The following is a 27,457-nucleotide window of genomic DNA, read 5'->3' as shown; positions in this document are numbered from 1 at the left end:
TTTAGTGGCTGCTGGCGTCCTTAAGATGGAGGAAAAGGATCAGCCTCTTTGTCAAGTCCATTGAGCCTGGGCTGTGACAAAATGGGGACTCGTCCGGGAACTTTGCCTCCTCTGCTTTCTTGTCTTCCGTCCTCCTCCCTCCTCTTAAATTGCTCCTAGGTACCAGGTTGCTGAGGTGGAAACGGAAACGTCAGAGTGGAATGTGGAATAGCTGGATAGTATTCAGTGGTATTACACTATAATGGTAATGTATGCCTACTGTGTTTAAATATTTGCGTAGACTTAATTTATTGGCTACAGGGGACTTGTTTGTGTATAATTATAATTGTTTTCCTGTCTTGGGAAAAGGGAAATTTACAGTATTTCTTACATTTTGTATTTTTTTTAATTGGGTACTGGGTGGGACCCAGTTCTTAAGAGAGGGGGGGGTGTGACAGCCCTCCCACTCTGTGTGCTTCCTGATTGTGTTTTTGTTACAGGGGATTGACAGGCAGAGTTGGGAGTGTCCCTGATACTGACTGATGTGGGACACCTGGGATGGGTGGATCCCAGGTCATTTAAGATGAATTAAATGACCTGAATTGAACCGAGACACCGTGCTGCCAAAGCAATACTTGCTTTGTTCTCATGCACCGAAGTAAATTTTTTTTTTTTCTCTAAGCATCTCATAGCACAGTAATTACTATGTCAGGAGGAGCTGTGAGCGAGGGAAGCCGGGGGGGGGGGGGGGGGCAATACGGGGCGAGGTCTATATAAGATCTACAGAAAAAAAAAAAAGAGGAGGAGCTGGGAGGACGGGAGGCGGAGTGAGAGAGGAGCCAGGTGAACAGTGACAGGTCATTTAAGAGGAGAGGAGAGGATGTTTCGAGAGAAGCGTTTTCTATGCTGTGAGGGCTGAGGGCTTGTTGGTTTTGGCATCAGGACCTCTCCGCATTACAACACACACACTGGCTCCGGTACAACCTGCTCGGGGGAACGGTATTTTTTTTTTACCCACTGACCCCCGCCATGGAGTCTTTGCCGGCCACCGTTTTGCTGCTAAATCTGGCCGTGATGGTGAGTTTTGCGTGAAAAACTAAAATTACGCACTTCAAATCAGAGGTTGTTTTAACGCAGACACAGAGAGAAACATCGTACATATGGCAGAGATGGAAATAATATGGGGATGCAGGGCTTGCTAGATTGGTTTGGCTTTTGCATGAACAAGTGCATATTTACTTAGTATTATTTTTATTTATTTATTTATTTATTTATTTTTTATAGTGCTATGTATAGCTTGTACAACTTTATAGTGCTATGTATAGCTTGTACAACTACAACATCTACTATAGCTTGTAGATCCACTATCTGTACAAACCAGTGTTGTTTGATTTTCAAAATCATAGAATCATAGAATAGAATCAAGAATAGAAGTTATAATTATATTGACCCACTTCAATTGATGGCTTTGTTGGCCTTCTCCTAAACCCACTGGTCTTTCTAGTCAAGATCAAAACTCTGTGTTGAATGTACAAAGGGAATTACTGTACATGAAAAAAGCCAGAATAATGCATTATATTGCTTTTCAATAGTTCAAGTAATACTGTACGTTATGTTATAATATCATTTTTGGGGGGACAATGTGTTATGTTGCTGTTTTAGGAATTTAAAATACATTGAAATGACACTAAAATGACTTTTAAACAGGACGCACAATAAATGTTTTTCTCAAATTATGGCAAATCCATCTGTTATAGATTCAGTTTAGAACCGGGCTTTTAAATTATTCACACCGCCTCAGGAAAATAACTATGTGTTGTCTTGAAGTAATAGTAAAAATTTTACCACCAGGTCTAAAATAACATGTTTTATTACTTCTTATGCTAATGCTACTTGTTGCCACAAGACTGTAATGTTCATAATTCATTCACTGCATATCATTCTGTTCAGGGTAACTTCTGCATGGAACGTGGAAGGATACACTTTTGGTCACTAGCAATATGCTGAATGTCTATATGGAGTGTAATACGTATAGCAAACTATCCTGAATATGCCTTGCACTGTCCCTTCACATTCAATGTGAGATCATACTCTTGTGTCAAATCACCTTTATTTCAACTGGGCTTTAAAGGGATCAGAAACACTGAAACATGTTTTTTGGGACGTTAACTGATATCTAGGTGTTGCTTGAGATGGACAACAATAATACTAGGAATTACCTCCGCATATCAGTGCATATGTTGAACTGCTGATGTTTTAGGCGTTAAGTCGACAATTCTTTAAAGGAAAAAAAAAAATCAAAAGTCGGTGGACGTCATTGGATGTCTCTACCTAATCAGATTGATTTGATAGCCCCTACCACCCCAAAACCCCATTCCTCTCTCTCGCCCATTTCTTTGCATTTTATTTTTTAAAGATTCATTTTAGGCATTATTAGACAGAGATAGTGTGAGAGAGAGACAGGAAGGTATGGGAGAGAGAGAGAGAGAGAGAGAGAGAGATGATAATAATATGATGATAATATAATAATAACCTTTATTTGTATAGCACATACACAAAATGCAGCTCAAAGTGCTTTACATCAATAGAAGGCAGATAAAAGACGGCAGATAGAAGGCAGATAAAAGACAGATAAAAAGATAAAATTCATATAAAAGAACAAGCAAAATGCACTGCATTAAAAGAATCAAATCAAGTAAAATAGAAAGATAAAAGAGCACAACAAAGATACGTATCTTATCATAAGGTCAGTTCAAGAGACATTCTATATTTGCCAAGAAGCTCTAAAAAAACCCCCCAAAAAAAACAGACAAAACAGATTTACAAATTCACAGAAATGTATTCAAAATCCATCCAGGATAATGTCAAAGTGATTGTTTCTTTGTCCTACGAGTGAAAAATTGTTCATAAAAATAGGAGTCACAGTTACAGTCACGACGTAAAAGAAATAACTGTGATTAAAAACATGTACATGTAACATGTAAGATATATAAGTATAAAGCACGAACAAATGAGTAAAATCAAGAAATAAATAAGATAGCAAACAATTAGAGAAAGTTAAGATTAAAGGCAATGGTTAGAGAATTCAAAGAAAAAGCTGGAACTAAGATTTAAAAGAATAAGAATTTAGACGTTACGACAATGTCGTAACGTCTAACGTCTAAGGTCGTCTAAGGTCGTTCACAACTTTAATCTATGTCATTTCTGTGCTGTGGTTTGCCCCGAAACCTGTTTTTCCAAGATGTCACTTTCTTAATTAATTTGATGGAAAATACTTTCTCAAGTACTTTACCTAGAAAAGGTAAGAGATAGGCCATAACTTGTTAAGCACATTGCTGATTAGACTTTGACTTGCATGTCTGACATTACAATGGGACTGCAGATTTTGTATTATTTCGCTGGACATTTACATACAATCTTTATACAATAAAGAAAAAATAACTGAAATTGATTGTCATTTCAGACATTCAATTCATCAAACAAAAATCAACTCAAACAAAAGTAGTCGTTTTATTAAGGTTTTTTCAGAAATGCGTTCAATCGATTAGTTTTTTTTATAATGCGGTATAGGCTGGTAAATAAAGTTGGGGGGAAATAATTCACCTGAATTACTAGGCTATTCTCCGTAAATTACCGCGGATTCCAATGACTCATTTCGGTCACCATCGACTCAGGGGGCGTGTCTTGTCCTGACAGCCTCAAGGGGGCGTGTCTTGTTGGGAGTATGCATTCTGCAGATAGACCCTTCTCCTTGGGTCCATGCCTGGGTCTAATGAGCCGCTGAGATGGATTGGGCAGGAAAAAAAATGGTTTCCAGGGCTTGAAGCGGACATTCATGACCGAGCGAGGGCTCACAGTTATATAAGTTTGGACTCTCACTTCTAGTGGGAGTTGCAGTAGTGCAGGCAGCAGCCACGGGATGAGCGGTCTAAACACGATCCTGTCCCTGACAAAACCTTCTTGAAGCGGTATGAGTGGACTTTATTTGCCAGATGAGAGGTCTGTCAGCAGGTTTGGATAGAGGCAGTGGCGGACTGGCCATCGGGGAGGACCGGGACAATTCCCGGTGGGCCGCTCGCTTTATGGGCCACCGCCACAAAACTTTGAGCCGCCTATTTCATAAACGAGAGAGAGAGGGAGAGAGAGAGCGAGAGAGAGAGAGAGAGAGAGAGAGAGCGGTGAGTGAGCGATGCCCCCACCCCTCGCGAACGGAGCGTCAGATGAGCCCGATCAGCGCGATCAGACGGCAGTATTGTGGAGAAAAACATAACAAAATGGAAAGGAATCCTTCCAAAAAGAACAAAAAGGTGGGGCAGAAAAATTGAGGGATAAAAAAAATAAAAAAGGCCCGTGAAGCTGAGGCATCAAAATGCGCAAAAATGACTGACCTGGCCTCAGTGCCTCTCTCTACATGCCCACCACCTTTACTCCACCTTTTAATTGTTTATATTTATTGTTATTAGACAACGTTATAGTTTATTATAATTTATTGTTACCTGGTGTTGGTTTATTTAAATATTTATTGTTGAAAGTTACCAAATTATAATGATAAAAATGGCAATGGCAATCCCTGACTGACTGATTTCATCTGTAATGATATAGATTATATCGCCTTTTCAAATACAGCCCTTTATCATGATGCACTAAATGCACAGTATAGCAGCCTGTATCTGATGTGGTATCCTCACAGTGGTCTGCTGGCGACAAACCCTATGTAGTACTATTTTATATATACTGTATAAGTAGCGACACTTGAGTCTCGCCTCTATTCATGTATGCATCAATCGGGTGGGGATGGTGGAATATTCGCAGGCTGGATGTGGGCCGGTCTGGGTCAAAAAGTCCAAGGGCCATTTTCTTGTCCCAGTCCGTCCCTGGATAGAGGCCGATGGTGATGTTACCTCCGGATTTTCTTCATCCGGCTCCGAGCAAAGGCGGCGTGTAAGAGGGAGGAAGCAACACAAGCAGTAACAGTAACAGTGGCGTGAATGGTCGCACAGCAAAGCATGCAGCAGTAAGCACACATCAGCATATGGATGTGAGCGTTTAGACATTTAAATTGAGCACAAAATCAGTGCAGTGAGATGTGATAGGTGTGGATAGTTATGCAAGCATAGCGTGCTTTAGAGAGTCCTGCCAGAACTAGATAGACTTTCTCCATCTGCGCTCCACTGCATCATAAACTGAGCAGTCAGTGGCAGAAAGAGAGAGAGAAAAATTGGCAGCTGTAGAAGCAGTTTATATGCCATTTCTAAACTTAACCCTCAATAGGGGTAATGCTGGGGGTACAGATCTCTGATAGTTCAACATCTTGGATAGGAACTTACTGCCAAGGGCCCAGTATATCGGGTCCGATTGTGTTGAACAGGCTAGGGTAAGTTCTCTCTCCTCCCGTAAGTAGTGGTAAGTAGTAAAAACAGTAAAATTAGTCTAATAAAGCCGACATCATCATCATTATCAACTATAGTCCACCTTTTATTGTTGCGCTTTGCATATTCTACTACTCGCACTTTTTTATACTCATTGCACTTTGCTAACTTGATGTTTGCTATTACTTGCTGTTTATAGTGTTTTTGTTGTTGTCGTATGAACAGTATCTTTCTCCCATGTTTTTTTATGCTGCACCAGAATTGCCCTCCGGGGACGATAAAGATTTATCGAATTGAATTGAATTGAACTGAATGGGAGGTAAAATCCAGGAGATCAAACAATCAAATCAACTAAAAGTTCCATACTAGTGTCGGAGCTCGGTAGTGACGACCATCACTCTCAGTGTGAGAGGCTTTGCATCAGAAATCTAGCATCCATGTCTGCAGCCATCATCACCAATGAGATACAACAGCCAAATCAATAACAGTACAATTGAGTATCACTATTATTAACAGAATACTGACATGCCAACACAAACAGATTATGTGTTGTTGACACAAATAATGTGAAGATTACGTCTCTTCACCATGAAAGGATTATGTGACACTGGCGTGAATTGGACATGCCAGTTTCATGTGCTTGCCACATGAAAAGGTTAGATAACAGTCAAGCTTAGGCGAGTAAAAGAAGTTTGGCTGTGGTTAGAGTTAGGTTAGGATTAGGCAACTAAAACTTTGGTTTTAGGCAATGAGAGGCAATACCAAACCAGCGAAAAAAATACATTGTTTGCCTTTTCAAAACTTTGTATCTGCAGACTACTACCATGGAAGCAATCGGAGCCTCTCACACCACCCACAGTCAGTCACAGTAGTGAACCATCTGCCAAGTCACTCACAGTGTGTTAGGGTTGGGTTAAGGTTAAAGTTAGGGTAAGGTTTTGGTCATGGTTAAATGAGCAAAACCTCAGCTGAAAATGAATACTTTTGTTTCTCACCCACATAATCCTTTCCCGGTGGGGAAATGGATTTCTCTCACTTTTCCTGCATAGAGCATGTTACATTTTAAGACATTTTGCTCATTTCACAAAATGTCATGAGACCAGGCTGGACATGATTAAAAATGCACTCATTTGTGAGTCTTGATAACATAATAATATAATCTACAGCCCTGATCACCATTATGATTATATCTCAGCTTTTCAAATGTAGAGTGAAAAAAATGGCCAATTGAAGAGGGTTTCTGGTTCTACCGTACATAACGTAATCAAGTCATTCATCTACACACAGCTGAACTATTAGACTACTGTACGATTCACAGTAGCTTGGTGGTGGTTTATTTGGCCTCTACAGAGTTTCTGCTCTTGGCTTGTCTGCTCAGAGATAGGGGCTTATCTTGGAAATTATGTCTCTTCAAAAAACAGTATCCAGACTACTGATGGGGTAGGTGGAAGGTGTGAATGTAAGCTCAGTTACAAAATATGTAATTATCAGAAATGAGAAAGCCTGCACATATAAAAGCCACTTGATAACATCTTGTCTGTACAAGACCAACAGATTTGTCCTTGCAATTTCCTACATAGCAATGCCCCCCAGCTGTAGTATTACAAACTTCCAAGCAGTTAATTTGCATCAAGTCAAATTTAATTTTGAACTTTAGATTAAAATGTCACTTGTTTTCATAAGTCACATGGGTTGTGATAATAGTGCCAACTAGGTCCACAAAAATGTCTTCTTCCTTCACCACAGTGCCACAGTTCACCACAGGAATGCTGTTTACAGTTTAACACCAGGGAAGTCGGACCAAAAATAACAGGTTAAAGCAGGATTAAAGTAAGGGGGGCTCAGCACATCCAGGTCACAATTACTCCAATAAGCCTTCAGGACCTTCTTCTCAAACCTAGAGTCTCTTGAGGCTTTTCGTTCCTAGGTATCGAGGTATGATTCTCGCTTAACGTGCCAGATTCAAATCCCGGACAATCCCTGCTTTGGGAAGCAGGGTGGCCTAGTGCAGTGATTCTCAACTTCTTTCATATCAAGGACCCCTAATTTAGTCCACATTAGGGCCACAGACCCCCATTTGATGAGATTTTGTCTCTCGGGCCCAAATTTGAGAATATTTTTATTGACTATCTGTATTGTAGGTAGAGAGATAACAGTGAAACTATGATCAAAACAGTCATTCTTCTACATTCTCTAATTGTGTTGACTTCTTGTAAATGAAATAATGTGAAGTGAAGTTTAACAATTCATCAATTTGCTGTGGACCCCCTGGAACTCCCTCAAGGACCCCTGGTGGTCCCCAGACTCCACGTTGAGAACCGCTGGCCTAGTGGTTAGAGATCTTTCTCTCCCCCACCTGTTGAAGGGTCCTTGAGCATGACAACAAACCCCTACCAGGTCCAGAGCCTGACATATGACCTCGCTGTTGTTGTTGTTGTTGTTGTTGTTGTTGTTGTTGTAGGAATAAGAGGAGCAGCAGTAGTAATAGTAGTAATAGTAGTAGCAGTAGTAGTAAGAGTAATAGCAGTATTTATTTTCCTGACCTAAAGGGAGGCCTACTGTGGGAGTTTATTAGCTCACTTGTCTGATGGCCATGACATAACATGCATCAACCTTCAGTTCAACCTTCACTGAATTTGCATAACAAGGACGCAGAGCGAAAGGTTAAAAAAAAATGAGACGCTCAAGAAAACATTATGAGTCATGTAAGAAATATGGAGCTAGTAATACAACTTCATTGGCTCACATTTACATGTGTAAGTGTCAGCCTACATGCTCATTCAGTGTTAACATCTGCTGAGAATTTGGACCAAACACATGTTACAGATACCTTTTCTTCTAAAAAAGAAAAAGAAAAAAAAGTAATTCATAGCACTTATTTTGTATAAGGCCTGGAAAAGATATAACATTTTGTAATCTCTGCCCTTGAATCTATAGAAAATCCATCTCAGCAATACTAAACCTCTTTAAATGTATGTGTAGTTTTTTTCTACATATGTTGTGTTATTCAAACATATTCAGCACATTCTACATGGTTCATTTCACTTGTTTAATCCGAACATCTACTGTAGATATGGCCTATAACCACATATTCTTGTATTTGTTTTGAACCAGTCACCTTTCATGCACTAACTTGCTTCCCTATACGATAGACGCTAACTATTTCAAGATCAGTTTCGGTATGACTGGTAAATACTTAGCCGTTGCTACCACATGCCATACCAGACCGGCTTGTTTAGACACGTTAAACAGCGACAGCTGCCGTTGGCTAATGTCCATGTTTCTCACCACTCCCAGAATAAGTCACAATGTCTACTATATGCAAATAAATTCCACTGATCTTATTCACCGACTTGGGAAAAATCTGACATAGTCATTTAAATAGATCAAGATGCATATCTGATTACAAAGGAAAAAACACCGTGATAGATCTTCAATGCCTTCACAATAACAATGCTGGCCAGTGTAATGCACCCATACACATTGCCGACCAACCAGGTCGGTCCCGTTGAGATACAAAGACCTCTTTTTCAAGGGAAGCCTGGCCAAGATAGCAGCATAAAAGGAGGTGAGAGTAGTTCCATTACAGAGAGACACAGATGATAGCATGACTTGCACTACCTGACAGAACAAAGAGAGTGGAAGGCAAACAAATACTCAGCTATGCATGGAGTCAATATACTGTACATTCAACTGCAGTGTTGATAGAGCAGTGAGAGTCAAGTAGGGATGAGAACCAGAGAACCAGAACATTCTCCTCAAGTGGAAGTACTGTTACATTAGTGAAATATTACCAAAAAAAATGCAAATACAAGCAAAAAATGTGCTTTAGTAAAAGTAATAAGTAGTTCTTTCAGAAAAAAACAACAACAACAGGCATTTACTTATGGTTGTTTCCATTCAAGATTTTAAAATTCATGTTGTTATGTAATCTGTGATGAAAAGAAGCTGTGACCTGCTCAGAACTTTGAGAAGGCGTGGCAGACATGTTTTTTTAATTTCAGTCTGTGGCCTCAATGAGGACACTGAACTCCTGGCACGATAAAAAGGTTACTTAAGGCTATACTCTGATTTATGCACAGAGCTGACAAGATAAGTAACAAACTAGGCTACAGAGCAATTGAACCTAGAGGAAAGAAAAAGGTAGGCTAAAATACAGCCTAAAAGAGAAATGAGTGAAAAATCACTATAGTATTGTTGTAGGGACTTGGCATGTCTATGGTACTCTTTAGTTTGTTCATTCATACACTGGTTTCAGTCGGGAAACTCACATATCGGTACAATAAATATACATATACATTTATGTGTATATATATATAGTCACATTTTGTGATTGACTTGTGATTGAGCGGTAACACTTTACAATAAGGGTCACTAAGTTAAGGGTTAGTTGATGCTTAATAAGCATTAACTAACCCTTAATTAACAGTTAACTAATGTGTAATTTACTAATGGTGTTCATGTTAACTAAGGTATTCATTTATACATTATTTAATAATCATCTTTATAAACTATTAATGTATAAATTAATACCTAAGTTAACATAAACACCATTAGTAAATGATTACCAGACACATTAGTTAACTGTTAATTAAGGGTTAGTTAATGCTTATTAAGCATTAACTAACCCTTAATTAATGTGCCCTTATTGTAAAGTGTTACCGATTGAGCAAACACCCCTTCCCCTTTAAAGAAACAGGGCCCTTCCTCTAGTTGTTTGAAACTCCTTTTAATGCATGCCATTATTAAAGGCTTTTCAACAATAAATTATCATGTTATGGTTCATGTTTAATTATTATTTGCCTTTCAGATCAGGGTTCAACTTAGCAGTGTCTTGCTGTATTTCACCTTCTCCTCACTCTCTCTCAAACCTGCATAGTTTAACGCTGTTAAAACTGGTTATTGGCAATGTACCTTGCCTTTCTGGTTTTGTTCTTTGGTGGTGTATTTTTCTCGTGAAACGTAGATGACATCTCTTCAAAATATTTCCGGCGCAGCTACAATGGAGTTTGATATCAGAAAAATATTTCAGCCTCGTAAAACACCAACGGTAAGCGTCAGGCTTTGGTGTCAGTCCCTCAGAATCAAAGCGCAAGAGCTTCCTTCTAGAGCCGCCATTTTGCACCAAGAGAAACTATCCCTGCGTTCCAAATCGCATACTTTTTCTTTTTACTACACTACGTACTACATCTGCCCTTAGAAAGTATGTACTGTGCATGTAGTAGGCAGACAATTGGGACATACTATTTCGTCATCACGTTGCGTCTTGAACTTTGACCCTCTTGCTTATATATCCGTCGCAGTAATACGGTTGCAGTTTGTTTGTTTTGTTTTTTTCTCTCTCTGGCGGCTCAGCATGCGGCTCAGTCGAAGTGACTTGTCTTCCGCTGCGCAGAGGATTGTGGGTCAGAATAGCCAAAAAAGCATGCTGGCCTGCATACTGCAAAATTCGACCGGATGTAGTAGGGCATCCGGGTATTTTCTGGCATACTGCATTGACATGCATGAATTGGGACATGCTAAATCTTTTTCTGGCATACTAAATAGTATGGAAGTATGGGTATTGGAACGCACCCAATCATACAGGGAGAAATCCATCGAAGAGGCAGAGCGACCATTCTCCACCAACAGTAGCCTCAGTAGACCAGAATGCAATGCAGCTACAAGACATGACGTGCTTTGATTAAGGGCCTTGGGTCATTTTGTGAAATATAGGAAATTTGGCATCCTACCTGTTGCTGTAACAACAGTATCATCTTCAATGATCGGTTGAAAACATCTCACTAGATAGCTTGCCAAATGTTAAACAGTTTCAGAGAGAAAGAGAGGGACCTTCGGCACACAGAACACAAAATGGAATGTTAGCCAACCTAAGCCTACTCTCGCTCAAAAAAAAAAGAAGAAACACAGTTGTTAGCGAGCTAGCTAAACGTTAGGTCACATAACTTTTAGCCTTTCACCTAGTGGTGATATAGTTGGAGTCATTCCTATGTTCCCAGGGTCCTATGTTCCCCAGATTTATATGGCACATAATGGCAACATGACAAAGGGTCCTATGTTCCCAGGGTTCTATGTTCCCAAGGTCCTATGTTCCCAGGGTTCTATGTTCCCAAGGTCCTATGTTCCCAAGGTCCTATGTTCCCAGGGTCCTATGTTCCCAAGGTCCTATGTTACCAGGGTCCTATGTTCCCAGGGTCCTATGTTCCCAAGGTCCTATGTTACCAGGGTCCTATGTTCCCCAGCTCTATATAGCACATAATGGGAACCTGAAAAAGATGTTCCCCAGCTCTGTATTCGCTTAATATGGTTAGTTAGGGTTAGGGTTAAACATAGGACCCTGGGAGAGCACATATGTAGAACTGGAGAACATAGGACCCTGGGAACATAGGACCTTTTGTTATGTTCCCATTATGTGCCATATAAATCTGAGGAACATAGGACCCTGGGAACATAGATACGCTCCCGATATAATTAAGGTCTTCAGAGAAACACACCTGTGCTGTTTTTTTTCCCTTTTCTTTACCCATAAATTGTGCAATGTTAGCTGGCGTTTCATGGTTCAAACAATTATGCTGCTGTCACTCCGTAGATATAAATGGCGTGATGTTTAGGCCACGCCCACAAAGTGCGGTACAAGTGATCTGCCCCGCTCTATCTCTATGGGCAAAACAAAACAATCAACATTTTCTGTGTTTGCTTTTTCTGTGTTCTGACAATTTATGTGAAATGTATATGGTGTAAATATTTTGTTGTTACCTTTTCAAAGTTATCAAAGAGCTGCATTATCATTAAAATGTTTATTTTCTGCTAACAAGCTAGCAAACAAGAGAGGAGTCATGTTAGAATTTTGAGACTTGAAGAAAAAACATGATCATGCTGTTTGACAACCATGTAACGACAAATTATTTACACCATATACATTTAACATAAAGTAGAACACAGAAAAAACAACCATAGGAAATGTAGAGTTTTGCTCATAGAAATTGAATAGGGTTTCACACATGTACCACACTTTGCAGGCATGGCGTCATCATTCTTATTGCATCGTGCCATCGTCTGTGGTACGTAGTGTAGCTATTTTTATTTTTTTTTGTGACCAAGTTTTGTTTTGTTTTTTCCTAATGTGAGGGATGCAGGTACCTTGACAATGACATTAATTATTCAAAAAATTAAAATAATAATAATAAAATAATTAAAAAAAACAATAAAAATAAATTATAATAACAAAAATAACAATAATAACAGTAATAATAATAATACAGTGTAGTGCAGCAATTTTTAGAGCAGGCTGGAATATACTCCACTTCGGTTGGAAGGTGCAGCAATCCAAATGCAAATGCAGACAGAGCAGATATTTTACTTTGTTTTTAAATTAAATATTAGATTGAAAATATTAGATTAAATATTATATTTTGGTAACACTTTACAATAAGGGTCACTAAGTTAAGGGTTAGTTCATGCTTAATAAGGGTTAGTTAATGCTTAATAAGGGTTAGTTAATGCTTGTTAAGCATTAACTAACCCTTAACTTAGTGACCCTTATTGTAAAGTGTTACCTATATTTTAAAAAAATATTGACTTGTAAAGGGGTGAAAAAAAAGTCTTTAATTTCCAAGTGGAGGGGCATCTGCCTAACTTGCCTAATGGTGCAGGCACCAGTGGTGACATCTCCTTCTTTACCCTTTGCAGCTGTACGGGTCTTTGGGAGGCGCTGAGGCCGACATACCACTGAGACGCCAGAAGAGGAACTGGGTCATTCCAGCGAAGAAGCTTAAAGAGAACCACGTCTACAGTCCAACATTCGTTGTCGCCAGAGTAAGATGTTCCCTCACATCACATGTCATCATCTTATCTTTGCTCTCACATAATGTGTTTCCTGACAGCAATGATGGCATGATTATGAACTCTAGCTCTGGATGACTATCAAACAATCACTAATGTAGACAAAAGAGATTTATATTTATTTTTTATGATCAACACTTTATTTGTTTTTTAAACAGACATAACAACCTTAAACAATGGGCAACTGGAGAATCAGAGAAAATAACATAAATCATACATTTATATAAATATAATAAATATATATATATATATATATATATATATAAAAAAAACATCAAAATAAGTACAAAATAAATAATTACGTTTTAAAAAAAAAAAAAAGGGGGGGGGGGGGGATTATAATGTCAGCATAGGGGTTGTGAGAGGTTTCAAGGGCCTTTAATGTGACTAAGGTATCTGTTCCATTTCAGACTATATCTATCTATCTGATTATAAGAGAGTTCTATTTCTGAAATAGTAGTAATTTATGGCAAGGGGTGTTAATTTAGTCAAGTCCCTGCATTTATGTAGATACCACAGGTTCCAAATAGATTTTGGGTGATTTTTGACTGACAAAGGTGGCTCATTTTAAGGGGGGTACATCGCCATGGTAACCACAGCAGGATATGTTCAGGTTATCGGATCCAAATGTATGTAAATTTAATTTCCTTTTCCCAGTTGAAACATATTCCTGTTACCTAATTTCCCTACGGAGATCTCAATACTTTCTTTACCATGTGATTTGTTACAAACCCCGCCTCTTTGGTTTTGTGAAGCCAGCTATTGCAGAAATACCCTTACTATGTGGAAGTGGCCCAGTTGCTTAAATAGGTGCTACATTTTATTTCTTTTTTTATATCTTTTTTTATAGATATACATTTTTTTTTTGAAGATTTTGGATACATATCATTAACACTTATACTAGGTTGGAGAAGTGGGTAGACTCTATTTCACAAAGTAAATGGTGAGTAAACTGAGTTGTGTTTACTCTGATAATGCATCTATTCTCATTGACTTCATTGGTTATGAGCATTATTGTTGTTAATAGGTGCAGTGGTCACTTTCCTCAGTTGCTGGATGGACTTTTAAAATGATTTGACTTGTTATTATTAATATTATTATTATATTGATTATGTATTTCTCAGATCAGGTCAGACTTTGACAAGCAAAACACCCTGTACTACACTCTGACGGGCCCTGGGGCCAGTGAGCACCCCATCAACCTGTTCGTTGTGGGGGAGACTACTGGACTAGTGCACGTCCGAGGGAAACTAGACCGAGAGAAGATGGAGACATACAATGTGAGTACGCACATACAAGTGAACACAATGTGTGGTATTTGTTATAGTATAATTGCCCTTTTCAAGTAATAATCCTTCACATTTTCATATAGAAATGTCTGTTTTACTACTGTCATAAGTATTGATTTAAGACATGAAGCACAAGGTTTCACAGCTGCTTACTGAAGACATTAATCATTTGACACAAAATAATGATTTTATTACAAGCTAAAATAATTTACCAGCTTCCAGCAGGACTGTCTGTGGTAGCCAAGGAGTCTTTCTGGCTCAAGGTGTGGCCAGTTAATTTGATTAGAAATCAACAAAATGGACCAACAGCGGTCTGATATTCAGAAATAGCAGAATTATTAATTTGCCAATCAGAACTGAGTATTCAACAAAGCCAATTTAATATAACACCGGAGTCCACCTATAGCCAGTTCATGAAAGCTTTTAAATTTGCTGTTCTAAACAGTGTCTGGTGGCGCACAGGAAGTGATGCGTTTTACATTTCCAGTTTGTTTGTAATGAATAGAAGAAGAACTGGTTAGTTAGCATGAGCAGCGATAGCCACCATGGCTGGACAGACAAAGAAAAGAGCGCCACTTACAGAAACTCAACCTGCATCAACAGAAATTCCAAAGAAAAAGATATCACAGTACTGGACACACTGTTTGGTTGTTGGTTGACAGGTGATCGCTGGGAAGTGCAGTGCAGAAACACCACACCAAAGATGAAGGCAAAATAAATGAGTGTTAACCACCAAACATGGAGGAGACAAAATATAACACCTATAACATAACACATATAACACAAATCACCTCACGGATTACCACTTTAACTCTGTGTGTGTGTGTGTGTATGTGTGTGTGTGCCTTCAGTTTATAGGAACGGCCAAATTTAGGAACAACGACGAGGCTGAGGACAAAATCTTCCTGAGGATTGATGTGGAGGATGAGAATGACAATGCACCTGTTTTTGCCCCCATACCGCCTGCTAGCGTCAGAGAGTCAAGTCCACCAGGTAAAACGTCTTGTCTAGAATAAAATGTTCTCCTCTGTATATTTCCAGCAGTGGCTGGCTTTTGCTCAAGTATATTGCCACTCTTAGAGACAATGAAACAGTAAACTATGTCTTAACTTAGACCAAATTCAACACAAAACAAATCAACCTCTCCTCTTTCGCTTGCACCGCTGGGAGGGGTCCCTGCATGGCAAGTTGGAAAAACCTGAAAATCGTGAGCTTAGAATTATAAGGTTCTATCTGCCTTCAGGATAGTTCTGAGACATTGAGCTTCAAATTTTTCAGCATCCATTGAGTTAAATGGAGATGGGTCCTTTTGTTTAAAATCATTATTTTCAAAAAATAAGACCACACATATGTCAACAGGCACTCATAGAATATGTTCATGCGACTAACTCAGTTTTGACAAAAAAAGTCAGATAGAACCTTATAATACCAAGGTCACGAAATGTCAAGACCAGATAACCAGAAAGAACTGCGATGGAAAATCCCTAGAAAATGAGGAAAAAAACTATGAAAACACTGAAAAAAGTACTGGAGAATCTGGGGCGTTACAGGCACTTTCCTCAGTAGTCAGAGGAGAAATCAGTTATTTTAGAAAAACACTTTCCCATTGAATGCATTCACAATTACCAGTGTGTGTCCATCGACTGATTTAATTCCACTTTGGATTTTTTTTTTATATTTAGGCACTATTTAGATAGACCAAGAGCCAGTACACACTTGGAAATCAAAGTTCTAAATAGAACCATATAGGCTTCTTTCACTTGTCCGCATAGGAGAAGCTTTTATGGTTCAAGGTGGAACCCCTTTTGAAGGATATACCTGGAACCCTGTCAGAGGGATTCATCGCCAAACCAGGGGTGGACTTGTGATTTGGGGGCCCTAGGCAAAGGGAAGCATGCCCCGCCTGAATCCCAACCCTCACCATTTTCACTCCATCCTTTCTACACCTCCGAGTTGGAGCTGAGTAAAACGCTGAGGTTTCTTTACCTCAGAAAAGCAGTAGACTTATGTTTGCTAATTAATTTCAAAGCTTTCACGCCACTGCGGAACCCATGGCACCAATATAAACATGTCAGCACGTTCCACTACATGCAACATCTCATTTTGGTAATACATTTTGTGATATTTATAGTCTGTCACTGTTTGAGAGCCAGACTTGAAAGTTTTACGACTCGTTCCACTGTTATGCAGATGACACACAAATTTACCTACCTGAAACTGAAAGATGCAAACTCTTTAAAACCATTGTTGGACTGTCTCAAGGACATCAAAGCTTGGATGGCCTTAAACTTTTTAAACTTCAATGAGAGTAAAACTGAAGTCCTGATATTTGGACCCAGTGGTGCCTGTGACGCCCCTCATATGGACCTGTGCTCCCTGGAACCATATGTAAAACCCACTGTAAAAAATCTGGGTGTGATAATGGACAGTGATTTTAAATTGGACAAACAGATAAACTCAGTGATAAAATCTAGCTTTTTCCAGCTGAGGCTCTTATCTAAGGTCAAGTCCTTTTTATCGTTTAGTGATTTTGAAAGGATCATACATGCTTTTATATTGTCCCGACTTGAGTATTGTAATGCCCTTTATGTTGGTGTTACCCAGGCCTCCCTCTCACGCTTGCAGTTGGTCCAGAATGCTGCAGCTCGTCTTTTAACAGGAACACGCAAGCGAGAGCACATTTCCCCCGTACTGGCCTCCCTCCACTGGCTCCCTGTATGTTTTAGGATAGATTTTAAGATTTTATTGTTTGCCTACAAATCATTAAATGGGCTAGTTCCAACCTATCTCTCTGACCTTTTACAACCACACGTACCATTAAGGTCACTCAGGTCCGCTGACCAGTTGCTTCTGGTTGTCCCAAGGTCTAGGTTGAAGCACAGGGGAGATTGCGCCTTTGCAGTTGTAGCCCCCAAACTATGGAACGAGTTGCCTCTGCATGTTAGGCTGGCCCCCACACAATCCCGTCTCAAAACACATTTTTATTCCTTGGCTTTTAACTCAGTATGAGAGTTGCCTTTCCTTTTCTTACGCCCTTATTGCTTTTATTATTTTATTGTCCTTTTGTCTTTTATACTGGTATTTGTTTTTATTGTGTTTTATGGTTTTTGCTATTTTGATTGTATAGCACTTTGGTCAACTGTTGTTGTTTTTAAATGTGCTTTATAAATACATTTGGATTGAAGTTTTACAGCATCCACACAAGGGCTGGTGTTCATTTGGTTCTGGCTGTAGGCACAGTTAAAAGGCTTATATGGAACAAGCATATCAGTTAAATGCATAGGTACCGGGCAGTTAAGAGATTTAGGAACCAATGAAAGAATTTTTAAATTGATTTTGGAGCTGATTGTGAGCCATTGTAGTGATTTTAAAATTGGTGTATTATGAGGTTTTCCTGTCTTGGTAAAACCCATGCTGCTGTATTTTGAATTGCCAGAGAGTATTACAGTAATCTAACCTTGTGGTGATAAAAGCTTGAACAATAAAAGGCTGGATGTTGTTTCTGTCTCTTTTCCCAGGAACTTTTGTTGCCATGGCCAACGCTACTGATATTGACAAGCCAAACCATCTCCACTCTAAGATCGCCTACAGCATTGTCAAGCAGGAGCCCTCTGATGGTTCAGTCCACTTCAAAATAGACAGAGCCACAGGAGTCATCTCCGTCAAAGACAATAGCTTAGACAGAGAGGTATGTCAGTTAACCACAGGGAAACAATTTTGGCACAATATTTGCGACACAATTGAGGTTAAGGGGCAATAAGTACGGTTTTTACTGCCCCATAAAGCATAACCATAATATACCTACAGGGGGTTAAGGTTGTGGATCAGTACCAATGAGTCAACAATTACTTGATTATAGGTGCTGAGATTTCTGGCTTTCAAAACTCACTTCTTAGCCTAGAAAGGATAAAAAGTGGGGGGTGGGGTGTGTGTGTTTTTGTGTTGTTTAACCTTGTTTATTGGGTTTTGCAAGAACATACAATTGTGTCATCAGAGCATTTATAAAAAGTAGAAAGGTATATATTCCCTCTATAAAAAGACATTATAAAAAAGTGATAATTGACATATTGCTAAACACCAAAACAGCTTACAAAGACTGAGAAAACTAAAATAACACAACCACAAACAAACACAAATAATAATGAAAAAAAAAAACATCAGTCAGCTAGTAGGCCAGAGACTTGTGTTGGAGATCAGTTACTATCGATGTTGTTGCAATTCCTACTGGTCGTCAAAATAAGTTGATAAACGTCATAGATTTACTTAAAGGAATAGTTCACTCTAAAATGAAAATTCACTCATTATCTTCTCCATTCAGTCAAAACACTGAAGTTTGTATGTCCACATAAAACACAGCGAGTAATGCAGCTCCTCGTCAACCTTCCCCAAAACAACTGAAGTGGCTGGGGATTGGTTCTTTCAAGTTCCAAAAAGGGGGAAAATTACCATAAAATGGTGCTCCTTGTGAGCTCCTACTTCCAAATTGAAAGTGGTAAATACAACTTATTGCATATTCAAGTGCAAAAAGAACAAAATGGACCTTGAAATTAAAGTAGCTTTTTTGGTGATTATTTTTTAAATCAAGCGGTACCTTGTGCTGCAATGGCAGAATGAAGAGAATATTCGTATCAGTTATGTAAATTATATTTTTTTTATTGGCTAAAGGTTGTGTTACACCTAAACAGTGTGAGAATATCACATCTTGTCATCTTGGGTATCATGTAAAATTTGACTTTCCCAGTTGTAGATACCACTTAATTGAGTCGTTCAAGCACACTCTACCCGTAATATTTGTGATAGCATTTAAAGGCAACATCTACTTGCTATTGTAATGACTGTTGCCGCAATATACAGAACAAGTGTGGAAAACCTAGGCGATAATGAGGTAAATATTGGACTTTTGGGCCCACAAAACATATGGATTATCCTGCATGAGCTGCTTGGAGTAATTTTATGGTCATTTTTTTCACCCTTTTTGGAACTCTAAAGCAGTGGCTCTCAACCTTTTTCATATCAAGGACCCCTAATTTAGTCCACATTAGGGCCACGGACCCCCATTTGATGAGATTTTGTCTCTTGGACCCAAATCTGAGAATATTTTTATTGTCAGATATGATTTTGTCCTGAATTCCATGACTATCTGTACTGTAGGTAGAGAGATAACAGTGAAACTATGTTCAAAATAGTCATTCTAAAATGACAAAATAATGAAGTTTAACAATTCATCAATTTGCTGGGGACCCCTGGAATGCCCTCAAGGACCCCTGGTGGTCCCCTGACCCCATGTTGAGAACCACTGCTCTAAAGAACCAGGCCCAGCCACTTCTGGTGTTTTGGAAAAGGCTGACACAAAGCTGCATTAGCCAGTTTACTGCATGTTATATTGACATTCAAACTTCACCAGTGTTTTCACTGACATAAGGGTGAGATAATGATAATAGGTGATTTTTCATTTTTGGTGAGCTATTCCTTTAAATAATCTCTGACGTTTATCAACCTCTAACGGCAACCAGTAGGAATTCCAACAACATGGCACATCATGCTAACAAAGTGTATCATTTGATGATAGAGACATATATACTGTATAACTGGATATGATATGTTGGTGCTTCTGTTGTCCACAGAAAGTGCCTTTCTACATCTTGACAATTAATGGAACTGATATGGATGGAGCTCCTAATGGCACCATAGGCACCACTACTGTTAAAGTCAAAATTGATGACATCAATGATCACAGACCCGCGCTGGAGAAAGATGAGGTTTGAACTTTCAGTTTGCTTTCCAAGCAATTTGACATTGAATAGATGTTGGCTTGCATCAACGGTGAAAACCTATGTAAATATAAGTTGAGACGATGTTCGTAGTCGCCCATAGCTGCTACCTACATCATTTTGTCAAATAAATATTTTCATGATAACAGTTCAAAACAGTTTCCAAATCTGTTTAATCTTAATTTTTACCATGCCAGAATATCATATTGTGAAAATTGTGTGCTCGTTTGAGTTGACGTTGACATTGGCTACCTCCTTAATACAACTTTAGCGCTAGTCTAGGGTTCAAGTCGCTTTCAGTTCATTCAATGAACAAGTGTATTTTGTTCAAAACTAAAATAATGAAAAACGTTTGGCTTCCAATTTACAATGAAATAACTGAGAATGTGCTGACTTCATTTTTAAGCTAACCCCATCACCGTCTAATAAACTGAATGAGATGCTATGAAAAAAGCTCACAGATTTGTCATCAACCTGTTAAAAGTTCTGTTTGGAATTGTTTTGTATTAAGGAATGAGAGTAAGAATCACCTTTATTGGCCAATTACATTACACACACAAGGAATTTAACTAGCTGCATACATGTTTTCATATTACACAATTACACTCTGAATACACATTATGCATTAATGCATGGTACTTTGGACAGGACTTCACAAACATTGCAAGAAGGGCAAGTGGGCAGGTACAGCACTAGTACTGTACAACAAAGGATATTTGGCAGTGGATGATACACAAATAAAAAGCGTTGTGTATTCACCGCAGACAGGAGCAGCAGACCATCGTATTCCTGTCCAACTGTGCCCCTTGTGTAAATCTGTTTATGTAAAAGCATGTGCACACAAAGTCAAATTGCATGTGCTTGTAATGTATGAGGCAGAGGTGTAACCAAGTCAGTCCCAAGTCAGTCTCAAGTCTTGAGGCTCAAGTCTCAAGTCAAGTCCCAAGTCTAAATGTAGATTACCAAGTCAAGTTCAAATGACGTCCATGTCATCTTACATCTCCCTACCTACGTACCTCCCTACCTAGCTACCTAATTACCTCCTTACCTTCCCACCTATTTACCTATCTACTTATCAACCAACCAATCTCGGAACCCATTGTCTATTGGTCTGACGACGATTAGACTCTGGGGGCGACGGCCAATATTTCGGGGTTTCCGGTGTAGCCAGTGGACATCCAGGCCAAAACTTCCTCTTCCGTGTGCCGGTCATTGTTCACAGTCCGATTAGCAACTTGAGACGTCAGAATGGAGTTGGAGTTGAGAGACGACGTCTCATATGCAGATATCTGTTTATAGAGATTAGCCGAAATGTCGCCTGGACCTAAAACACCTACAAAAAGTATTGATGTTTGTGTATTGTGTGGAGAAACGTTCGACTCGTGTAATAATAGAAACAAATTGCTTTCAAAGTCGGATTACAAAATTGCCTTTGAAAAAATTACAGAAGTTGGCGATTCTCCCGGGGCGGTATGTAACTCTAGTAAAGAGCTTCTAATACAGAACAATCACAGCAATGAAGAAGCCAAAAACAGAATTGGTGGTCTCGTTAGAGACATGGCTGCAAATAAAAATATCAGATAAAAACGCTGTGCACCATCAACGCCTTCGCAAGACAAGTTACTTTTTGTAGGTGTTTTAGGTCCAGAGGACATGTCGGCTAATCTCTACAAACAGATATCTGCATGTGAGACTCGTGTCTCAACTCCAACTCCATTCTCACGTCTCAAGTTGCTAATCGGACTGTAAACAATGACCAGCGCACGGAAGAGGAAGTCTTGGCCCGGATGTCCGCTGGCTACACCGGAAACCCCGAAATATTGGCCGTCGCCCCCAGAGTCTAATCGTCGTCAGACCTATAGACGATGGGTTCTGAGATTGACTTTGCCCGAGTCCCAAGTCAGTCTCAAGTCTTGAGGCTCAAGTCTCAAGTCAAGTCCCAAGTCTAAATGTAGATTACCAAGTCAAGTTCAAGTCAAGTCCATGTCATCTTACATCTCCCTACCTACGTACCTTCCTACCTAGCTACCTAATTACCTCCTTACCTTCCCACCCATCTACCTATCTACCTATCAACTGACTAACCATCTGTCTGAGCATGTATACGCCTTGTTCTCCACTCACACGTGTAATGTATTTTGGCATATGAAGGTGGTTCTAGTTGAAATATACAGCAGGTGCACTTCCTCATGTAGCCCTTTAGGCTGGATGCTCTGCTATCATTAAAACATGAGGAAAGTCATGAGGAACCTGGGATAGCAGCACTCCAAAAATCCCCAAAACAGCAAGACCCTGTCTCAGTTTACCATTTTTTCATTTTGGCTTCAGCAGGCTAATACGTTTCGCATTAGCCTGATGAAGCCAACACAAAAAAAAGCCAATGGTCTGCTTTATTTGGGGATTTTTGGAGTGCTGCTATCCCATGTTCCTCGTGGCTTTCCAAAGGTGGTTCTAGTATTTTAGTATTTTGAAACACATTTTTTTTTTCTTGAATGTGTTGTGGTGGCGTAGTATTCTTGTAGCATCATGGAAAACAAAGCCCATGTGGAGGTCCTGAGGTTCAAAGTGCTGGATGCTGATGAGGAAGGCACAGACAACTCGCAGGCCATATTTGATATTGTCTCTGGAAACGACGATGGGATATTCAGCATAAAGACAGACCCCAAAACCAATGAAGGGGTTCTCATGCTTGAAAAGGTGAAGCAGATTAAAGCATATGCTAGATGTATGGACTATCTTTCTGTTATAATCACATTCAAAAATGATATGCTTTATAATGCATTATAGCATTATAAGTCTTTCATCATCAAAATCATACTAAGAAATTGAGGTTATGCCTCTCAATGCCTTATGACTAAGAAACTTCCAAGAAATGTTAATTCCATTTGAATCATCTGAATGCATGTATTGTTTTTAAATCTCTTTGCACATAACAGCGAACTCATATGCCTCCAATTATGTTTTTTCCTCCAGCCTTTGAATTTTGAAGAGAATCCTGATCTTAATCTCGGGGTGGTGGTATACAATGCGGCACCGGCTGCTGGGGATGGAGCTGAAGATGGCGGGGGTGGAGGAGAAGGGGATGGGGAGGGAAAAGGGGGTGGGGATGGAGGAGGAGGAGGAGGAGGAGGAGGAGGAGGTGCAGGTGATGGAGGAGGGGCTGGAGGTGGGGCTGGAGGAGGGGCTGGAGGTGGGGCTGGAGGAGGGGCTGGAGGTGGGGCCGGAGGAGGGGCCGGAGGAGGGGCCGGAGGAGGGGCCGGAGGAGGGGCTGGAGGGGGCAAAGGGGCTGGAGGAGGGGCTGGAGGGGGCAAAGGTTCTGGAGGGGGCACTGGATCTGGTGGGTCAACTAAAAAGACTCCCAGAACGAGGCCAAAGAACCTCAAAAGTTACCCAGTGAGCATTGCAGTGGAAAACGAGCCTGAGGGAGCTGCCTTTAAGCCCGCAGTGAAGCCTGTGTCTGTTTCGGAGAACCCAGAGGAAAATTTGTTACTAAAGGTGATCGCTGCCTACCCAGCCACTGATACAGACTCTGGAAAGATTGCAGAAAATGTTCGGTGAGATGAACTGAAACTTCCCTTTTAGCCCAATCTCGAAACCCATCGTCTATCGGTCTGACGACGATTAGACTCTGGGGGCGACGGACAATATTTCGGGGTTTCCGGTTTAGCCAGCGGACATCTCCATTCACGCGTCTCAAGTTGCTAATCGGACTGTAAACAATGACTGGCGCAGGGAAGAGGAAGTCTTGGCCCGGATGTCCGCTGGCTACACCGGAAACCCCGAAATATTGGCCATCGCCCCCAGAGTCTAATCGTCATAAGACCGATAGACGATGGGTTCCGAGATTGCTTTTAGCCTAATCCCCGAAGTGCTCTATTAAAGTGTGTGTGTAAAACCCTGGTAATTTATACTGTGTATGACTATGCACTATGAATTGTAATCTAGGCTCTTTAAGTAGAAAAATAATTCAATTGGTTGAGGAAATTCCACTGCTTTAATGCTCTGATTGTTATACTCTAAAATATAATTGTTGTTGCACCTTATTCCCACAGATACGCTAAAGGCTATGACCCTAACGGCTGGCTATCAATCGACCCAGAGACAGCAGAGATTAGACTTAAAAAACATCCAGACAGAGAGTCCCCATTCGTGGTTAATGGGACTTACCGCGCTGAAATACTTTGCCTGACGCAGGGTGAGTTCACAGAGAGTCGGGGTAGCCTTGACATTAGGTGACCTCAATAGGATTTTGTGTTTTTTGCCGATATTGGCAATATTAAATATCGTATAAAGGCCAGTCAGTGTCGTCCACTGCCAGCATGATGGGGTAACACTTTACAATAAGGGTACATTAATTAAGGGTTAGTTAATGCTTAATAAGGGTTAGTTAATGCTTAATAAGCATTAACTAACCCTTAATTAACAGTTAACTAATGTGTCTGGTAACAATTTACTAACGTGTTCATGTTAACTAAGGTATTAATTTATACATTATTTAATAGTTTATAAAGATGACTATCTTTATAAACTATAGAGCACTGTCTCTACGAACCAGTTTATGTTTATAACCATGTTTATGTAATGAGAAATTAAGGACATTTCAGGGATAATATTAAGAATAGTAGTATGGTATATAATATGTATATGATGTGTATGGTATATGACATGTATATGTAGTATATACTGTATATGATCTAGTATGGTATATAATGATGTAGGTTTATATATATATATATATATATAGTATATAGATAGATAGATAGATAGATAGATAGATAGATAGATAGATGTAAAGCCCTTTGAGACATGTTTGTGATAAAGGACTATACAAATAAACTTGATTTGTCCTTTTCTGCTGTTGCACTTTTTGTATGTCACCCTGGATAAGGGTGACATACAAAAAGCTAAATACGTACCATGTAAATAATATTTGAATGTAGGGCTGGGCGATAATTCAATATTATCGTTTATCATCTTTCAGTGGAATCATATCGTGATGATATGAAGATATTTTAATATCGTGACACACATTTCTGCTGTCTGAATTGATGATGACAAGCAAATTTTACTTAAAAACTCTCATAAAATGAGGTATGGTAGGAATATTATTTGAATATTTCTGTTTTGTTTGACATCACACCTAACATCACCATTCAGTTGAATGAGATGAACATTCATTTGATTATTTAACGGGATTTTGCATACATGAACCATATCATGATATATATTGATATTGAGAAAAATCCTTATGATTATCATGATATTGATTTCAACAATATCGCCCAGCCCTATTTGAATGCAGATATGTTTCCTGTTTCCCACAGACCTTCCTTCAAAGACGGCCACAGGGACAATAGCGCTGCAAGTGGGAGATGTAAATGATAACTGCCCCATGCTGACCAGCAACCTGGAGTACATCTGCTCAAACACCACGGTGGTCAACATCACAGCAGAGGATGAGGATGGGGACCCTAATGGAGCACCTCTCTTGTTCAGCCTTGTGCCTGAGGAGAGCAGGGGGGAGTGGAAGGTTGAGCCCGTCAGTGGTATGGAGAACTCTATTAGGAACTGTAATATAGTAGCATGTTCATTGGAGATGTGAAATATGGAATTACAAGGAGCCCTACGCTCAGACAGAAAGGAAGGCATAAACTGAACTTGAACTTAACTCATAAACATGAATTTTTCACTGTCTATTAATTACTCTCCTTTTGTATAGGATAATCCAGTAAGTGATTATTGTTTTATCACGTAACCCTGTTCAAGTATGTGTTTAAAAGAAGGAAAACATGGTTGCCTATTTTGAGCTTTACGTGCAGAGCAAAGTTGCTTGTTTTGGGCTTCTTTTGACAGTCTGGGTTGCTTATTTCTCTGGCAACCGTTCTGGTCGAGTCCCGCCTGAGAGCTGGTTGACTTTTGCTTTGCTATGTCTGGCCAATTTCTTGCTCAAGTTGAAATTGGCAACAAAGCAAGCTAGCCAAGTGCAGAATTGCCTTTGTGGCATTAAATATGGTTAGCTTGCTAAGTTTGTCTTAGCTGGTTAAAGGATAAGGCTGGTGTTTTTTAATGCATTGCTTACCGTCAACAAATCCTATGAAAATAACAAAATCAACAATGCGTTTGCTCTACTCCCGTTACTTTCTGACTTCCCACGTACCGTTTTTAGCCGTCAACCCGGAAGTCATTGGCTCCGATTGTAAGCTAAAAACCTTAAAATACAGCTCACAAAGAGTTTCCATTTTAAAAATCGCTAACTGTTACCACGAAAAGTCAGGCTGTTGTAGTTATTACCAAATCAAATTCAAATGGGTACAAATTCTTCATTACGCTGGGGACTATTTTCAGTGCTACGGAACTACTTTCCTGAGATCGCGAAGTGTTTACAGCCGGCTTATTAAGTTGTTTGAGGAAAAAGTCGGCCGGCCCGGTGCATCGTGATGATGAAATATGTTGCAGAGCAGCAGCATGGCTCTGTGACGGGTTTTTAATCATTTTTTTAATACAATGGAGTTCTACGGCTGCTGGGACATGGCTGCATTGGGCACCGGCTACATGGACGAGATTTGCTGGCAAAACAAAATCACTGCTGATTTTGTTATTTTCATAGGATTTGTTGACGGTAAGCAATGCATTAAAAAACACCGGCCTTATCCTTTAAGAGCGTGTTCAGACAACGCCTTTTGCGTGCATTTGCAAAAAGCAAGGCGTGCCACAAGCATAGACTTGAGTATCGCTATTTTAGGCCTGGGATTAGATTCATATGAACAAGATAGGCTAATTTAGCTAACGTTTTGAACTGCGGTTCATAAAAAGAACATGAGGTGTGACACTTTGGACTTCCAGTGACTTGTTGATTGTGTTGTGAGAACACCCGGTCAGACTCTTTCTTCCCTTGCTTCTAGATACCAGAGCATCCCTCAGGCCTCTGCAACCACTGTGGCCCGGCCAGTACCAGGTTACTCTCAGCATCAAGGACCAGCAGGGCGTGGCCTGCCCAGAGCCTCAGCGCCTTGAACTAAAGGTGTGCCTCTGTGATGAGGGACAGACCTGCGGGATGGCAGCTGGTCGAGCAGCTGCTCGCAAGGGCACGTCATCCAAATTTGGAGGACTGGGAATAGGGGTCCTAATCCTGGGAATTCTCACACTGTTTTGTGAGTATGAGTTGTGTTAGCATGACCTGTAAATTACACCCTAAAATGTGCCTATG

The 27,457-nt window shown here is 39.8% G+C and overlaps 2 protein-coding genes across 2 annotated transcripts in view; both read left to right on the top strand.

The window, feature by feature from the left end:
- LOC139659242 (desmoglein-2.1-like) overlaps positions 1-27,457 on the top strand; it is a 63,162-nt gene that overhangs the window by 25,681 nt on the left and 10,024 nt on the right. The window lies entirely within an intron of this gene.
- Positions 864-27,421, top strand: LOC139659237 (desmoglein-2.1-like). Its single transcript, XM_071537452.1, has 11 exons — positions 864-1,056; positions 13,038-13,163; positions 14,315-14,470; positions 15,331-15,472; positions 17,998-18,167; positions 20,104-20,238; positions 22,762-22,947; positions 23,224-23,804; positions 24,303-24,445; positions 25,575-25,796; positions 27,153-27,421. The coding sequence occupies exons 1-11, from the start codon at positions 1,009-1,011 to the stop codon at positions 27,419-27,421; spliced, it is 2,178 nt and encodes a 725-aa protein (XP_071393553.1). The 5' UTR covers positions 864-1,008.

Source organism: Centroberyx affinis, unplaced genomic scaffold (assembly GCF_046629955.1).
Source record: "Centroberyx affinis isolate AG114_WGS23_722 - 3 ecotype Tasmania unplaced genomic scaffold, CSIRO-AGI_Caff_v1 ptg003050l_1, whole genome shotgun sequence".
Taxonomy (NCBI): domain Eukaryota; kingdom Metazoa; phylum Chordata; class Actinopteri; order Beryciformes; family Berycidae; genus Centroberyx; species Centroberyx affinis.
This window is presented reverse-complemented; position numbering and strand designations above follow the sequence as displayed.

Excerpts from the sequence above, each read along its gene's own strand:
- LOC139659237 (XM_071537452.1), top strand. The coding sequence starts at position 1,009 with ATGGAGTCTTTGCCGGCCACCGTTTTGCTGCTAAATCTGGCCGTGATG. Across the intron at positions 1,057-13,037 it reads TGCTAAATCTGGCCGTGATG|CTGTACGGGTCTTTGGGAGG; the intron begins GTGAGTTTTGCG and ends TACCCTTTGCAG. Across the intron at positions 13,164-14,314 it reads CAACATTCGTTGTCGCCAGA|ATCAGGTCAGACTTTGACAA; the intron begins GTAAGATGTTCC and ends TGTATTTCTCAG.